Genomic DNA, 19,372 nt, shown 5'->3' on the forward strand with positions numbered 1-19,372 from the left:
AAGACAACAGAAACATCAGTAAGACAATAGGATGACAACAGAAACATCAGTAAGACAATAGGATGACAACAGAAACATCAATAAGACAATAGGAAGACAACAGAAACATCAGTAAGACAATAAGAAGACAACAAAGTAAAAGCTGAAGTAAATCTATGTTGAAGCCACATTCCCCTCAATCAAGTAAAGCCTAATTCAAGTATTCTTGAGCCAAAATGTCTGAAACTGAGAGGAACATGGTAACTAATATCCTGGTAAGATAATTAAGAAATGCTAGACAACTTTAAAATTTCTAAAGCGAGAAACTTTGACCATGTAGGGAGATTATACACAATGATGATTTGGACTGATATTGAGAACTCTCATATAAAGACAAAAAGGAAACTTTCAGTCAATGCTACTGTTGTTGATCTTCTCAGTTTTGTTGACTGTATATGGCAAAGACAGTGGCCATCACATAAAAATGTGGAATCTAGTAATATTACCTAAAACCTATGGATATTTTAATGTAGTATATTTCAATTGTATAGATCCTGACCTTATGGATGATAAGTTTGCTGGTATTTTAATGACTAGATGGTAAACCAACATTACAGCAAAGCTTGTTTATCTCTGACATATCTGACAGGTTATCATCGACACACCTACACCATTTAGGGACAACCAACAAACATCTTAATTCAATTAACCCACCAGTTTGGGCAGATAAATGGGAAAAAACATGTCAGAAGATAAAGAAAACCTGTCAATTTTCTCTACGAACGCTAAATTTTGTGTTTGAATTGATATCAAAGTGTAAACAAAGAACAATTTTATCATTTTAACTCTTTATGTTCGCCTAGATAAAAAAACTAGCAGTGAAGGGAGAAAAGATTTGTTTGATAGTTATATCAAATGTCATCCACATGTCTAATGTTTTTAATTCTCAGAATTACAAAGAAGAAATTAGATAGAAATTAAAACTTTTAAAGAACTACATTAAAGCACAAATCTGTGCCTCTTATCCCTGATGTAGTAAAGCCTAACGAGATGGCATCCCTGGTAGGTATCAAGGATGAACCTGGAGATGAGGTACAGATTTACAGAGCCTTGGCTGACACTCCTGTTGGCCTCTAAAATTAGAGATCTCACCTCAACCTGTGAGATAAGAGCAGGAACATGTTCAGAACTCTGTAGATACCGTCTTTAATTATTCTGCCCCAATTACGATTAACAGCTGGAACCAACAAAAATACAGTGACGTTGCATCACATTTCCCCCCCCCCCCCCCCCCTTTATTTTTACATTTTTTTTTTTATTGGGGGTGGGGGAGGGAGGTGTATTGATGGAAGAAGGATATGTGCTCTATCAGTTTAATGATAAACAAACCCTACTGTATGATGGTGCATAACATCCCCATACATATAGGAATGCAGTTCGGGGTGGAAAACCACCTGTTTTATCATCCCAAAGGTTTCTATGTGTTCTTTATTACTCAATACAGGGCACTAAAGCAAAGCACTTCTCTTATCTTTTAACTCTCCACAAGTCAGGTTTCAAAATCATCATACTTTGCATAAGTTGAATGAAAATGTCTTGAAATGTTTTAGAAAATATCCAAATATAAGATTTGGTGTTAAAAAGGTTGTGATACACTCAAAGTTCAAATAGAAATGTTTCGTTTTATCTGTATAAAACAAAATTAGCATAAAAATAATAAAAGAAATTTGAAAATCCACCTGCCATGATTAACTTGCATTCTACCATGTACGTGGAGGCAGCTCTAATGTGTGTGCTATAACACCTTCCACAGTTTGATGTGGTGTCTAGTTTAGGTTATTTGTACCAAGGTTAAATAGAGATGATCATCAGATGTTATTACTACAACATAACTCGTAATGATGACAGTGCAGATAAACTCATCATACCTTACATATCTATAATCCTCTAATTTACATGACACTTTGAAATCCATGTAAAACAATACAGTTGAAAACATATAGCATGTGTTGCTGTCTTCACTTTCAGATCTGGTCTAGAAACTGATATCTGTCCTGATATTAGACCTGGAAATGTGTGTTTATATATACAGGTTGTGTAAGGTTACAAAGACTGCGGAGCAGCAGTAGATCAGATTGTCTTGGCTATAACATGAGAGGTGTAAATAAGACAAACAGGAGTGAGACTGCAAAAATTCTTATAGAACGGTGCTGATATTTTCACATACATTTAATTGTTTATCTAAATTTTCAATGTTCATTTGGACACTATTACCAATGTTATGATTGAAAGTTTTAACCAAGGTTTAAGTTGGACAATAGAAATATACTGGACAGTTTTAAGTTGAATGATAGCTGTAACAACTATGTTTGGCATGCATCAAGTTTTGAAAATATAGTCATTCAGGAAGAGTTTTGAAATTTGATTTTTTTTTCTTAAGGTTGATAATTGTTTGTTCATTGTGTGTATATATATTGATTGTAAATAAGAATAGATATTGGTGTTCATACAGCAGAAATCATAGTCAATTTGCAGTCAGTAAGCCAATGACTATACCTGATACTGTTTTTCTATGTGTTATCTATTATCCAACTAATGTAATTTTCTATAATGGGATTTTTGACACTTGTATTGGACAAAAACTATCTGGACCAGAATGTTACTAGATATTGTTTTAGTATGAAAACATATTCACCAAAATCTCTAAGTGGCAGAGCTGGAACCATAACCGATATTGTTCATGTGAAATTGGATTTAAAGTATGAATGTAAAATGAACCTAAACGGTAAGCATTTTATCCAAACTGCACTCAGAGTTTGATGCAAAGAATTTAAATTGATATTGTGCTAAAAATCCTTTTCTGTAATCAATTAGAGATATCATATAAGATTTCAGCATCCTTAAGCTGTAGGATGTTGAAACCTCGCCAAAGGCTAACGACGTGAAACTTGAATCTAGAGCGGAGTTTGATACGGAGGAGATGACGTGATGAGACAGGATCAGATGAGAGAAGTCTATCTATAATCTTTGTTCAGCTGTCCACACTTCACACCACCAACACACATTGTCATTGTACGCATATGGAACACTAAATCTTAAAAGTACATCACAAAAAAATAATTGTTAAAAAAACGGAATTCTTATCTTAGATATAAGCTATTGTACTTATTCTCTTATATACATAACATTCTTAAGATGTTTGTAATGATAAATTTTTAAGGATAAAAATGACATAATTTCTGAAATAAAAAAAAATAAAAAAGTAGAAAATATAAATTAAAGCTAACAGTACATACAACAAGAGGGCTTGAATCCTAGTGATTATAGGTATCAAAAGTTTAACAAGTCTGAAAATATTCCATATATCTTATTGGCTGCCTTGGACCCCTGGGGAGACACAGTCAGCCCCACACTCCAGATACTTACAGAGAATTAAGAGATGAAAGCCCAGCAAACGCATCAGGTGCAATGTGGGATATCTTGTTGTTGCTTATATCACTGAAAAAAACAAATTTGAAACAATATTACTAGAAGCCGTTAATGGAATCTAGGGTGATATTCGGGCGTGGGGGTTATAGGTGAACTGATCAAAGAGGCCGAGGTAACTGTTTATACCCAAACTAAACCAGCATGGTACCTGGCTGGGATACTTACATTAATGTTCTGGTATAGCAGACATGTCACCTACAGTCAAACAAGCTTATAGAGAGCAAATAAAATCTTGAATTATAATCACAAAATATATTAAAAAATAAATGTTTTATCTAAATCACATATGAGTTGCACTGCAGGAAAATATGAAAATACCTAAATTTAGAAATGTACTTTGTATGGTAAAGTAATATGCCTTCCTTACATGGAACTAGAACATGCAATTAAAATATATCAGGGAGAAACAGATATAGTTTCAATTAATGAGGAAAAGTTTCAAATTTTAATAAATTGTACTGTATGAATAGAAGACACCAGGTCAAATAATACCAAGTCTTTACACATGAACCTCGTAATGAAATAGGCCTGGCCTAGGTTCTGTTATCAAGTGTTTTTGAGGCAGTGCTTAAGCTCCCCCGATTGGAGCCTACATGATGGTAGTAATGAAATATGTAACATGGACCAGAGATCTGACAAATGATGTCTGATTGATATCTAACGAAGCAGGTACATTAATTATACACTAATATGAGAACATCTGCAAACTCAACTATTAATATGTAAAAATGCAAGATTTCAATATTTTGCCAGAAAAAAAATGAAATCTTCAGTTAACAAAGGTAGATCATTAACCATTGAAGTCTTATGATGGATGGATAAGAAGTCTTTATTTAGAAGTTACTATCTATATAACATTAAAACTTCATCTATAAGCAAATTTTCAATGAAAAGTTTATCAGAATTTAGTTTTTGATTTAATGTATTCTTACATATTTTATATATAATATATTTGATATACATGTATGAAATACTGCATGAGATATAACTTGGCCACAGTGCATGTCTTTCATTTTCAAAAGAATGTTGCTTATTAAATAACGTTTGCTTAATGACCTTTATTTGAGATTCAAAGTCACGCCCCATTGAAGTAACAAATGTTAAGAAATAAACACAAGGCCATTTGCACATCCAAACTCATCTTCACTCATTTCACAAACTTTATAATCTTATTATTCTGTTATGCCTCAAATTGGTACTTTCAATAAAGCTTTGAAAATTCACCCTTCGTTTTGAAATGATAGCATTAACTGCATAATTTCATAAACACTTTTGATATATATTTTATATAAAAAATTCTAAAATACTAAATGTGTAAGAACAGAGAAATTAAAATCCCCTTATGAGTTCTATCATGAACATGTTCACATGAACAGAAAGGGTGAAAGTATACTTACAAAGGCATGTGTATAGAAATCAGAAATAGTTTGTGTATTTTCCAGCAGGTTTATACAGACTCTAAAGAATTAATGACAGTTGGTATAAACTGACTCTCTGTGTGTGTACAGTAGTATATACAGGACTTAGGTGACCCAGACCAAACTTCCCTCCCCTACATGTACACAAACTCGGGACTACTAAACCCTACATGGTCCTTACAGTAGTATATACAGGACTTAGGTGACCCAGACCAAACTTCCCTCCCCTACATGTACACAAACTCGGGACCACTAAACCCTACATGGTCCTTACAGTAGTATATACAGGACTAAGGTGACCCAGACCAAACTTCCCTCCCCTACATGTACACAAACTCGGGACTACTAAATCCTACATGGTCCTTACAGTAGTATATATACAGGACTTAGGTGACCCAGACCAAACTTCCCTCCCCTACATGTACCTTAGGTGACCCAGACCAAACTTCCCTCCCCTACATGTACACAAACTCGGGACTACTAAACCCTACATGGTCCTTACAGTAGTATATATACAGGACTTAGATGACCCAGACCAAACTTCCCTCCCCTACATGTACACAAACTCGGGACTACTAAACCCTACATGGTCCTTACAGTAGTATATACAGGACTAAGGTGACCCAGACCAAACTTCCCTCCCCTACATGTACACAAACTCGGGACTACTAAACCCTACATGGTCCTTACAGTAGTATATACAGGACTTAGGTGACCCAGACCAAACTTCCCTCCCCTACATGTACACAAACTCGGGACTACTAAACCCTACATGGTCCTTACAGTAGTATATACAGGACCAATTGACCAACCAAACTTCCCTCCCCTACATGTACACAAACTCGGGACTACTAAACCCTACATGGTCCTACAGTACAGTAGTATATACTACAGGACTAAGGTGACCCAGACCAAACTTCCCTCCCCTACATGTACACAAACTCGGGACTACTAAACCCTACATGGTCCTTACAGTAGTAGTATATACAGGACTAAGGTGACCCAGACCAAACTTCCCTCCCCTACATGTACACAAACTCGGGACTACTAAACCCTACATGGTCCTTACAGTAGTATATACAGGACTTAGGTGACCCAGACCAAACTTCCCTCCCCTACATGTACACAAACTCGGGACTACTAAACCCTACATGGTCCTTACAGTAGTATATACAGGACTAAGGTGACCCAGACCAAACTTCCCTCCCCTACATGTACACAAACTCGGGACTACTAAACCCTACATGGTCCTTACAGTAGTATATACAGGACTAAGGTGACCCAGACCAAACTTCCCTCCCCTACATGTACACAAACTCGGGACTACTAAACCCTACATGGTCCTTACAGTAGTAGTGATCGACCCAGACCAAACTTCCCTCCCCTACATGTACACAAACTCGGGACTACTAAACCCTACATGGTCCTTATGCAGCAAGTAAGGAACAAAGGGGGAAAAGGTGACAGAGAAAAAAATCAGGATTTTCAAACTTCAAATGAATAAAAGCAATTAGAACAAAACGAAGTCTTTGTGTATCATTGCAACTGATCAATCTCTGTGGCAGGATTGGACTGGGTCGATTATCGGTGACCAGGTAGTGTTTGGAGGTCCTGGGTACGAATCCAGGTCTGGTCGCTACATGTTTTCCTCTCCTGTTACAGTATCCAAATCCATCCCAAACACTATAAATGGTACTTCCAGCCGCCTTCACCTAACACTGGGATACACAGAATATATACTTACATTCTCCGTAGGCGAGAAAGGTCAGCAAAAGCTCTTGATGGTATTCGAGCAATAGAATTTCCTTCCAAACGGCTGAAAGAGAGTTCAGACATTAAATATATACATTTTATCATTAATTTACACATAGATAACAAAGTATGTTATAAGGGACAACTTCCTATATATTAAAGTTCTACAAACCAGTATTGATTTGACCTTGAAGAGAGACTTTCTGCGACCTTGAAATTTGTTGGCCATATGTCTTACGGTTAATGTTACTATCCTAACAGAATTAGGTATATAATTAAACCTTTCTATATATGACCTTATCTACTGCTGACCTTGACTTCTTGTCTGCCCCAAACTCAATACATAATCATCACATATGTCAAAATGACAGAGAGTGATAGTGTTTTGCTAAGCACCCCTTAGACCGTGATCTGTCCTGACCATTTATCCCTGTAGTGGCCATTAGTGGCAGTAAGATTGGGTGTTGTGTACCACCAAAATTACACACTAGCTTCTGAAGGCCAGTATTTATAGGTACAAAACACGCCAGACTGGACAGGAAACCAGGGGATTGCTTCCAATACTGCTCCCAAAGTCTAGGGAATATTGAGGTTTGACCATGTTTGGCAGTCAAACTTTCTTCAAAGGAACCCTTGTTATATAGGCAAAACTTAAATTTCTTAAGATATTTGTAAGCTGAATATGCAAGTGTTATAAAAAAGATATCTTTTTAAAGGGTCAATATTTTAACTTACTTTCCAATGTAGTAGGTATTATTTTTTACTTCATTAGCTTCTTTGAAGATTTTTTTTAGGCAAACGTCGCAAAAAACTGAAGCAAATTTCTCTGTGACATCTTGTTATTCAATACACCTCTAGACTCTTGTTTACAATATCAATAGACCTCGGATTTATTCATGTTAGAATGCTGTACACGCTCATGCGCATTGAAAACGAAAGTCATGGATTTCCAAGAATGATGCACAAAGCGAAAGCTTTTCATTGCTTCGTTGTATTCTTAAGAAACCATTACGAATGTCAGACCTTATATAAATTTATTGAGAAAGGATATAATTAATAAGGTGTAGGTCATAGTCAGTGTCAGAATTTTTCACTCGTCCGACGGACAACGGTGATGTCAACATTCACTCGTCCGATGGCCAAATCCACTCATCTAGACAAGCAGACGAGAACAATTCCCCAGCCCTGAAGGATTGTTACGACTTTTATTGATAATACAAACATCCTTAAGATTCAGACTTACATTTCCACAACGTCTTCTGGGAAGTTTCTCGGTACAGCAGTTAATCTGAGATCGCGACAGTCGACAACACCCTCTGTACATCGACATCGTGACGGACACATGGCTTCTTCTAAACACTGGTTTACAACCTGATGCTGCAAGTCTGAAAAGACAGGTAACTATTGTTAAGGACACATAACCATTGTTAAGGACAGGTAAGTATTGTTAAGGACAGGTAAGTATTGTTAAGGACATGTAACTATTGTTAAGGACAGGTAACTATTGTTAAGGACAGGTAAGTATTGTTAAGGACAGGTAAGTATTGTTAAGGACAGGTAACTATTGTTAAGGACAGGTAACTATTGTTAAGGACAGGTAAGTATTGTTAAGGACATGTAATTATTGTTAAGGACAGGTAACTATTGTTAAGGACAGGTAACTATTGTTAAGGACAGGTAACTATTGTTAAGGACAGGTAACTATTGTTAAGGACAGGTAAGTATTGTTAAGGACAGGTAAGTATTGTTAAGGACAGGTAACTATTGTTAAGGACAGGTAACTATTGTTAAGGACAAGTAACAAACAGTAATTTTGTTAAGGACAGGTAACTATTGTTAAGGACAGGTAATATGTAAGGACAGGTAACTATTGTTAAGGACATGTCACTATTGTTAAGGACAGGTAACTATATTGTTAAGGACAGGTAACTATATTGTTAAGGACAGGTAAATATTGTTAAGGACAGGTCACTATTGTTAAGGACATATTGTTAAGGACAGGTAACTATTGTTAAGGACAGGTAATATTGTTAAGGACAGGTAACTATTGTTAAGGACAGTAAATATTGTTAAGGACAGTAACTATTTAAGTTAAGGTAACTATTGTTAAGGACAGGTAACTATTGTTAAGGACAGGTAACTATTGTTAAGGACAGGTAACTATTGTTAAGGACAGGTAACTATTGTTAAGGACAGGTAACTATTGTTAAGGACAGGTAACTATTGTTAAGGACAGGTAACTATTGTTAAGGACAGGTAACTATTGTTAAGGACAGGTAACTATTGTTAAGGACAGGTAACTATATTGTTAAGGACAGGTAAATATTGTTAAGGACATGTCACTATTGTTAAGGACAGGTAACTATATTGTTAAGGACAGGTAACTATATTGTTAAGGACAGGTAATTATATTGTTAAGGACATGTCACTATTGTTAAGGACAGGTAACTATTGTTAAGGACAAGTAACTATTGTTAAGGACAGGTAAATATTGTTAAGGACAGGTAAGTATTGTTAAGGACAGGTAACTATTGTTAAGGACAGGTAACTATATTGTTAAGGACAGGTAACTATATTGTTAAGGACAGGTAAATATTGTTAAGGACAGGTAAATATTGTTAAGGACATGTCACTATTGTTAAGGACAGGTAACTATATTGTTAAGGACAGGTAACTATATTGTTAAGGACAGGTAAGTATTGTTAAGGACAGGTAACTATTGTTAAGGACAGGTAACTATTGTTAAGGACAGGTAACTATTGTTAAGGACAGGTAAGTATTGTTAAGGACAGGTAACTATTGTTAAGGACAGGTAACTATTGTTAAGGACAGGTAACTATTGTTAAGGACAGGTAACTATATTGTTAAGGACAGGTAAGTATTGTTAAGGACAGGTAAGTATTGTTAAGGACAGGTAAGTATTGTTAAGGACAGGTAACTATTGTTAAGGACAGGTAACTATTGTTAAGAACAAGTAACTATTGTTAAGGACAGGTAACTATATTGTTAAGGACAGGTAACTATTGTTAAGGACAGGTAACTATTGTTAAGGACAGGTAACTATTGTTAAGGACAGGTAATATTGTTAAGGACAGGTAACTATTGTTAAGGACAGGTAAGTATTGTTAAGGACAGGTAAGTATTGTTAAGGACAGGTAATATTGTTAAGGACAGGTAACTATTGTTAAGGACAGGTAACTATTGTTAAGGACAGGTAATATTGTTAAGGACAGGTAACTATTGTTAAGGACAGGTAACTATTGTTAAGGACAGGTAAATTATTGTTAAGGACAGGTAACTATTGTTAAGGACAGGTAACTATTGTTAAGGACAGGTAAGTATTGTTAAGGACAGGTAACTATTGTTAAGGACAGGTAACTATTGTTAAGGACAGGTAACTATTGTTAAGGACAGGTAACTATTGTTAAGGACAGGTAACTATTGTTAAGGACAGGTAACTATTGTTAAGGACAGGTAACTATTGTTAAGGACAGGTAACTATTGTTAAGGACAGGTAACTATTGTTAAGGACAGGTAACTATTGTTAAGGACAGGTAAGTATTGTTAAGGACAGGTAAGTATTGTTAAGGACAGGTAACTATTGTTAAGGACATGTAACTATTGTTAAGGACAGGTAACTATTGTTAAGGACAGGTAACTATTGTTAAGGACAGGTAATATTGTTAAGGACAGGTAACTATTGTTAAGGACAGGTAACTATTGTTAAGGACAGGTAACTATTGTTAAGGACAGGTAAGTATTGTTAAGGACAGGTAACTATTGTTAAGGACAGGTAACTATTGTTAAGGACAGGTAACTATTGTTAAGGACAGGTAACTATTGTTAAGGACAGGTAACTATTGTTAAGGACAGGTAACTATTGTTAAGGACAGGTAACTATTGTTAAGGACAGGTAACTATTGTTAAGGACAGGTAACTATTGTTAAGGACAGGTAACTATTGTTAAGGACAGGTAACTATTGTTAAGGACAGGTAACTATTGTTAAGACAGGTAACTATTGTTAAGGACAGGTACTATTGTTAAGGACAGGTAACTATTGTTAAGGACAGGTAACTATTGTTAAGGACAGGTAAGTATTGTTAAGGACAGGTAAGTATTGTTAAGGACAGGTAACTATTGTTAAGGACAGGTAACTATTGTTAAGGACAGGTAACTATTGTTAAGGACAGGTAACTATTGTTAAGGACAGGTAACTATATTGTTAAGGACAGGTAACTATTGTTAAGGACAGGTAAGTATTGTTAAGGACAGGTAAGTATTGTTAAGGACAGGTAACTATTGTTAAGGACAGGTAACTATTGTTAAGGACAGGTAACTATTGTTAAGGACAGGTAACTATTGTTAAGGACAGGTAACTATTGTTAAGGACAGGTAATTATTGTTAAGGACAGGTAAGTATTGTTAAGGACAGGTAAGTATTGTTAAGGACAGGTAACTATTGTTAAGGACAGGTAAGTATTGTTAAGGACAGGTAATTATTGTTAAGGACAGGTAAGTATTGTTAAGGACAGGTAAGTATTGTTAAGGACAGGTAATTATTGTTAAGGACAGGTAAGTATTGTTAAGGACAGGTAAGTATTGTTAAGGACAGGTAAGTATTGTTAAGGACAGGTAACTATTGTTAAGGACAGGTAACTATTGTTAAGGACAGGTAACTATTGTTAAGGACAGGTAACTATTGTTAAGGACAGGTAACTATTGTTAAGGACAGGTAACTATTGTTAAGGACAGGTAAGTATTGTTAAGGACAGGTAACTATTGTTAAGGACAGGTAACTATTGTTAAGGACAGGTAACTATTGTTAAGGACAGGTAACTATTGTTAAGGACAGGTAACTATTGTTAAGGACAGGTAAATATTGTTAAGGACAGGTAACTTTTGTTAAGGACAGGTAACTATTGTTAAGGACAGGTAACTATTGTTAAGGACAGGTAACTATTGTTAAGGACAGGTAACTATTGTTAAGGACAGGTAACTATTGTTAAGGACAGGTAACTATTGTTAAGGACAGGTAACTATTGTTAAGGACAGGTAACTATTGTTAAGGACAGGTAACTATTGTTAAGGACAGGTAACTATTGTTAAGGACAGGTAACTATTGTTAAGGACAGGTAAACTATTGTTAAGGACAGGTAACTATTGTTAAGGACAGGTAACTATTGTTAAGGACAGGTAACTATTGTTAAGGACAGGTAACTATTGTTAAGGACAGGTAACTATTGTTAAGGACAGGTAACTATTGTTAAGGACAGGTAACTATTGTTAAGGACAGGTAACTATTGTTAAGGACAGGTAACTATTGTTAAGGACAGGTAACTATATTGTTAAGGACAGGTATGTAACTATTGTTAAGGACAGGTAACTATTGTTAATGACAGGTAACTATTGTTAAGGACAGGTAACTATTGTTAAGGACAGGTAACTATTGTTAAGGACAGGTAACTATTGTTAATGACAGGTAACTATTGTTAAGGACAGGTAACTATTGTTAAGGACAGGTAACTATTGTTAAGGACAGGTAACTATTGTTAAGGACAGTAACTATTGTTAAGGACAGGTAACTATTGTTAAGGACAGGTAACTATTGTTAAGGACAGGTAAGTATTGTTAAGGACAGGTAACTATTGTTAAGGACAGGTAACTATTGTTAAGGACAGGTAACTATTGTTAAGGACAGGTAACTATTGTTAAGGACAGGTAACTATTGTTAAGGACAGGTAACTATTGTTAAGGACAGGTAACTATTGTTAAGGACAGTAACTATTGTTAAGGACAGGTAACTATTGTTAAGGACAGGTAACTATTGTTAAGGACAGGTAACTATTGTTAAGGACAGGTAACTATTGTTAAGGACAGGTATGTTAAACTATTGTTAAGGACAGGTAACTATTGTTAAGGACAGGTAACTATTGTTAAGGACAGGTAACTATTGTTAAGGACAGGTAATTATTGTTAAGGACAGGTAACTATTGTTAAGGACAGGTAAGTATTGTTAAGGACAGGTAACTATTGTTAAGGACAGGTAACTATTGTTAAGGACAGGTAACTATTGTTAAGGACATGTAACTATTGTTAAGGACAGGTAATTATTGTTAAGGACAGGTAAGTATTGTTAAGGACAGGTAAGTATTGTTAAGGACAGGTAAGTATTGTTAAGGACAGGTAACTATTGTTAAGGACAACTATTGTAAACTACAGGTAATTATTTTTAAGGACAGGTAACTATTGTTATTGGGAATTATTTTCTATAACAGTGATCATTACTGTATAGTTTTTAGAAATTGACTGCAAAATATATCTATCCCCTACAAATTAACAATACAGAATTGGAAAAGTTTAAACAGTTAGAATTGGATTAGACTTTTCGCAATCCTATGCAATCTTACCTAGGTGGGTAATACAGATTCTCCTAATGAACGTGAAATACCATCTTAACAGTATTGACTTAATTTATGTTTGAGAGATCAGTATATAATTTTATAAATATATATTTATAAAATAAATTAGGCACAGTAATGAAAAAAAAAATATTAATAAACAATTTTTATCTATGATCTCAATGTCTTAATTTCATCCCAGATGTTACAAAGATGAGTTATCACATGACTTTTTATGTATTGATCTGAGAAGCGTTATGTGAGATCTATGACTTGATAGCACTTCACGTTTCTACTGTTAGAATTGAAAACCTTGTAACGATGCCTCACCAAGAATCAGTCTCCGGTGTGCATTTCCCGTCAGTAACTGAATACAACTTAATTAGCTGCTTTACTAATACAATTACAATCAATTTTCTGCCAATTCAAATCAAGTGTTAAAATAGCTCATGTAGGTTTAAAGTTAACGATTTTCCGCTGCAGTTCTTTATACCGAATACTGATACAAAGGGAATGCTGTCCAGATGCTCTAGCAGATCCCATTAGGCCTATTAGAGCCCTGAGTAATCTCATGCACAGTAAAAAACATACAAACCATTGCATTTAAATTCCACCTCGTCTAGATCTTTGAGCTCAATGCTTTGTAGATTTGATGGAGTTGAACACTCTGTACCGCGGCCAAGCCGTCGTGCATTCCGTAACCATCGAGAGAGCCACCTTAGATTGCAATCACAATTGAAATTGTTGTTCATCAAACGCCTGAAAAACAAAACATGGAGACATGATTAGGGGCTTGGGGTACGCAGATTAAAATGTTCGTGTTAGCCGAGTATTACAGCTGAATAAGCATTGTCTAGACCAGGAATAATCCTGTCAAAATCCTTGTGTGTGCTTAACATGCGAGACAAGTCAAAGCAAAGCAGCTTGTTAAATTTATTTACAGCAACCAGAAGCAATTTATTGTGAAAAATTGTCATTTTCTGATATTCTGAATATATTCAATCTCATCAATTTCAGATTGGGATATTCAATTTAATATCTACATCAGAAAATTTATACAAATCTCTCTAACAAGGTAAACTATGAGTAAAGTTCACAAAGAATTTTCTAATCAATTTACGTCTTGCGCTACAGTCGAGTCAAATGCTGTCAATCATATTCATGCAAGGAAAAATCAAGTACTGCTGTAATGATGAAGCTGATAATGAAAATTGTAATTGTAGAAACTTCCACCTCTCAATCCAAATATCCCTAGTTCCAACAGACTTCAAGTCTGCAGGTAAATATTGCATTAAGTAACATCCCAGGACTTTATGTCGATGCTTCAGAAAAAGTACACCAAACATTACAAAACTCTTATCATTTAATTTTATCGTAATCTGCTTTAATAAATAAATGCATTTATTTGATTTCTACATATTGTAAGTCGTAATAAAGTGCTTTGAATTGAGGATTTGAGTATAACTACTAACACACTTTGTTGCATGCATGTATCTTTGAAGCTCAAGCTAATGCCTTTCTGATTACAATTTTATAATTCAATGTCACAGAAAAACCTTCAGATGTCTACTTAACTTCAATATAGCGTTGTGAAAAAATCTTAAAAGCTGATCGTTTGTCAAGTGTCCCTGATTACACTAGACATTAGCCTCAGTTTTAAACCAATATTCTGTAGTGTGAATTAGTCTTTGTTTCAAGAAACTTCTACATCCTGACGAATGTCTGTTCTCTGTACTCTTTTGCCCCTTCTCTCTTCCTCTCTATTCATTCTTCTACCCCTCTCTTCCCCTTTCCTCCTGTCCATATTCTTCCCTCTTCTCCTACCTTTTCTATCCCCTCCCCCTCCATCTCCCCTTTTGTCCCATCCCTTCTGCCCCCTCCAGCCCTCACTTTGTCCTATCACCTCTGCCTCCATCCCTCCCTTTGTCCCATCCCCTTTGCCCCTCTACCCCCACCCATTCCTTTTTCATATCCTTTCCAACCCCCTTTCCCCATTCTTTCTTTATCCTATCTCCTCTGACCCCTCCCCCTTTGCCCTATCCACCCTACCCTCCCTTTGTCCTAAACCCTCCCCTCCCCCTCCCTTTGTTCTATCCCTCCCTTTGTCCTATTTCCTCCCCCCTCCCACCCTTCCCTCTGTCCTATCCCCTCCCCCATCCATCTCTTCCCTTTGCCCTATCCCCTCCCCCTTCCCTCTGTCCTATTCTCTCCCCCTCTACTTTGTCCCATCTCATCTGCCCTTCCACCTCCCCCTCCCTCTTTTCCCCCTTTGTCCTATCCCATTCCCTCCACCACCCCCTTTGTCCTATCCCCTCCCCTCTACCTCCCCCTTTGTCCTATCCCATTCCCTCCACCTGCCCCTTTGTCCTATCCCCTCCCCTCCACCTGCCCCTTTGTCCTTTCCCCTCCCTCCCCCCCCCCTTTGTCCTTTCCTATTCCCCTCCCCTCCACCACCCCCTTTGTCCTATTCCCTCCCCTCTACCTCCCTCTTTGTCCTATCCCCTCCCCTCCACCTGCCCCTTTGTCGTATTACCTCCCCCCTCCATTCCTCCCTCTATTTTAGAGGATTAATTTGAGATAATGATACAAGTGTGCACCAAACCTAGTTTTTTCCACAGCCAACAACAATTTGTGTGATCTGAAAACATTTCCACATGACTGGGGACACAAATGTAATTAATTTACTACCACCCTACCATTACAAATATTAGTTAATGTTTTAATTCTATAAAACAGATAGATAAGGGGAGGGATATGGTGGTGCTTTCTTTGAACCTAACTCTGCTGAAGAGAAAACGTTGGTGTGGGCGCCAAACTCCATTTCTACTCTGTCTAATTACATGGCAGGGTTAATTAGCTTCCCAAGATATGATCTGAAATATCATTTTAATACATTTAAGTATTTAAAATACATCAACTTTATGAGGTAATAAAAGTTAAAACTACTCTTTCTGTTCTCTTTAGACCATGTTCTGTTTTAATTATTTCAGAACATACCGAGAAAATTATTTCTTTAATATGTCAATGTTAAGATACCAAAGCGACATTAGTAAAGTACATTTACTATATTAGTCCCACCTTCCAGTGAATGTAATATTTTGCAAGGATTTTTTTGTGTCACATTGACGGACTTAATGTACATGACCCATACCATTCTAATAGAATTCAAAATGAATTTAGAAACTGTCACTGTTAACCATTTAGCTCACTCCTTATTTGAATTTGAGCTCAGTTTTGCTCTCCCTCCCAAAGTTTGTAAATGGTTATGAATAATATAAACCAGACATATGCTGTCAGTCTAATTATCATCATTTGTTCCAGAGACCTCAGAGTTTAATGTATACTTCTAAAATACCAAACTTTATTCACAAACAACTTTTTTCTTAACTTGCTCTTTCCAATGTTAAATCATGTGTTATAATCACCTTAATGGATGTTTTCATTTTCTCCCTGAACCGTGTAATGATACAAAATTGTAAAATGTTCATTTTTGAGGGAGGGAATATCCTGAATAAGAGATGTCATAGCTTTGATCTTATGAAGTGAATTTTGTCTATGGAGACTTAATAAGATACAAACTTTGATAAGCCTGACTCATACTGCATAGCCTTTATGTATACAGAAGTACGTTTGGATACAGCCAGACTCCGAATGTTGTGTTTATAATCATGTATTGTTACTATTTTCTTATCAATTCAACAATGAATAATTATCTGTCTTCTTTTTTGCATGGCTAAATTATAACTGGAAATATCTGTAAGACATACATATACAACTACAGGGTGGGTTATTCAGGACTTGACTCCCATGGTTATGGGAGGGGCCATAAGAATAGCTGTCTATGTACTACAGCTTTGTATTTTTTAAAAACTTGAAATTTATCATTAGACAGAATGTATATGGCGAAAATACCCGTATTGTAACCACCTTCTTGCATTCAATCCTGATCCTCTCCCCCTCTTGCAGCTGATCCCCTACCCTCTCCCCCTCTTGCAGCTGATCCCCTACCCTCTCCCCCTCTTGCAGCTGATCCCCTACCCTCTCCCCTTCTTGCAGCTGATCCCCTACCCTCTCCCCCTCTTGCAGCTGATCCCCTACCCTCTCCCCCTCTTGCAGCCGATCCCCTACCCTCTCGCCTTCTTGCAGCTGATCCCCTACCCTCTCCCCTTCTTGCAGCTGATTCCCTACCCTCTCCCCTTCTTGCAGCCAATGTCTTACCCCTTTTCCGGTGCCTTCTAATCAAATGCTTGTTTTAGATTTCAGCAGCAGTAACTTAAGAAACCAAAAGTAACATCATAAGATAATAACTTCCGGTCCTCCCCACAGGTAGGGATGCTGTCCGTATAATATGTCGTCAGCATTACGTAATAAATCCACTCGAAAAAGTGATACTGATTCACTTCACAACATCATACACAGATAATATTTATCAAATCATGTATCAAACTCGCTCAATTACCTTTAACCACATCACAAATGACAACAGGAAGTTAAAAGTTTTCAAACCATATCAGTAAAAGCGTGGAGGTATCAATTATGTAATGTTATTGAATAACAAGGGCTGCCCATTAACTTCAAGAAGCCAGTTTGTGTTCTCTGTAAATATTGACCTTTATCTAAACATAACATGCCAGCAACATCAAACGATTCCTCATCAGCAATTAAAACATCCACAAGCTCTTGTTTTTCCTCCATTTTGGACTCAGTGCATTTAACTATCCCCTCCCTTCTACCATTCAAATCCTATGTCATGATCTACTCTTGCAACCATGTTTTACCTCAAGTCTTCTTGCATAAAGCTACCCATTCTACATAAGCCCTCATCTGTATTGTTTTCTGAATCTCCCTTACATGTCCTAATCCCTATCTTTCCCCCCCCCTAAATCCTAACCTGTCAATCCCCTTGTCCCTGTGTACCATTCCTACAGCCATATACAATTGTAGTAAAGAGTAAACTGATGTCATCCTGCACTACAATACTTTCTTATTTGCCCTGTCATCCATTAGCCCCTAATACTGCCATTATTTATCCCTACTGCTGACTTCCAGATTATTCCCTTAAATGTTCAGCCCCCCCCCCCCTCCAACAAACTATTCCAGGAGCCCCCCTCCCTCATCTCTCCCTCAGACATATATACGCTATTCCCTGAGCCCCCTCCTTAGGCACACACATTATTCCCTGAGCCCCCTCCTTAGACACACACACTATTCTTGGAGCCCCCCTCCCTCAGACACACACTTTTCCTGGAGCCCCCTCTCCAGACACACACACTATTCCCTGAGCCCCCTCCTTAGACACACACATTATTCCCTGAGTCCCCTCCTTAGACACACACACTATTCTTGGAGCCCCCCTCCCTCACACACACACACTTTTCCATGAGCTCCCCCCTCCCCAGACACACACACGTTTCCTGGAGCCCCCTCCCCAGACACACACAGTTGTAATAGGGACTATCTAATGTCTATGTTTATGTTAAGATAACTATGAATTCCATATCAAGTGTATAAATATAATGAGAGAAACCATGTGTATTCTGTAGACAGCACTTCATCGGCCTGTCGCTCCACTCTATACACTACACTGGTACAGCCCTCCATTCCAACATCAGCTGGCTGATTTCAACTTTTTTTTCAAAAACTAATATATAACATCATCATTATGGCAAAACTGAGCTAAACAGGTGTATTAGAATTCCTAACCACATTTTGACATATTGCTCCCTGCTCTTACTTATACAATGTACTTAAATTCTCTAAAATGGTCTTTCAAAGCTCAAACAATATCCAAAATATTTTTTGTAAAAATTTCAACTTAATTTTAATACCTGATTATCTCCCCCTAGTTAAGCTTGAGAGGGTACCTATATATTACTTATACATAACTAAAGCTTTAAATGCTAAATGTGAAAGTCTATCACATATAGAGACCAACTTCCTACTGTATAACTGAATTCTGAAGGAAGTATATAATGTTGTTTCAACACATCAAAGTGAGCAATTATAACAAGGGAGACAACCAGAGATGATCACACTGAATCTATATTTAGATGTAAGTCTATCAAGATTGTCATGATTTTGTAGTTTTGGCCTGTTTTGAACAGGAAAAAAACTTAAATCAATTTTTTCTGAGTGGATAAATCTATAGGTTTTTATTTCACATTCAGTACATCTTCACTCATTCATAGGATTAGTACAGCTAAAATCTACTGGTTTTACACAATAACATAATTTCAATCTTAACTAAAATCAATATAACGAAAATATTTCATAAATACTACTAGAACATCAATATGGTATATAATCAGATGACAAAAATATCAAAAATATATTAA

General features: G+C 36.5%; 1 protein-coding gene across 1 annotated transcript in view; it reads right to left on the reverse strand.

Annotated features, from left to right (window-relative positions):
- Nucleotides 1–19,372, reverse strand: part of LOC138334721 (protein slit-like) — a 104,888-nt gene that overhangs the window by 21,933 nt on the left and 63,583 nt on the right. Inside the window, exons 8-11 of the mRNA XM_069283408.1 lie at nt 13,633–13,796; nt 7,882–8,023; nt 6,631–6,702; nt 3,406–3,477 (exon numbers count right to left, since the gene is read on the reverse strand). Coding sequence (XP_069139509.1) covers nt 3,406–3,477; nt 6,631–6,702; nt 7,882–8,023; nt 13,633–13,796 — 450 coding nt within the window. The remainder of the gene's footprint in view (nt 1–3,405; nt 3,478–6,630; nt 6,703–7,881; nt 8,024–13,632; nt 13,797–19,372) is intronic.

The sequence above is a fragment of the Argopecten irradians genome, chromosome 11 (genome assembly GCF_041381155.1).
Source record: "Argopecten irradians isolate NY chromosome 11, Ai_NY, whole genome shotgun sequence".
In the NCBI taxonomy this organism is placed as follows: domain Eukaryota; kingdom Metazoa; phylum Mollusca; class Bivalvia; order Pectinida; family Pectinidae; genus Argopecten; species Argopecten irradians.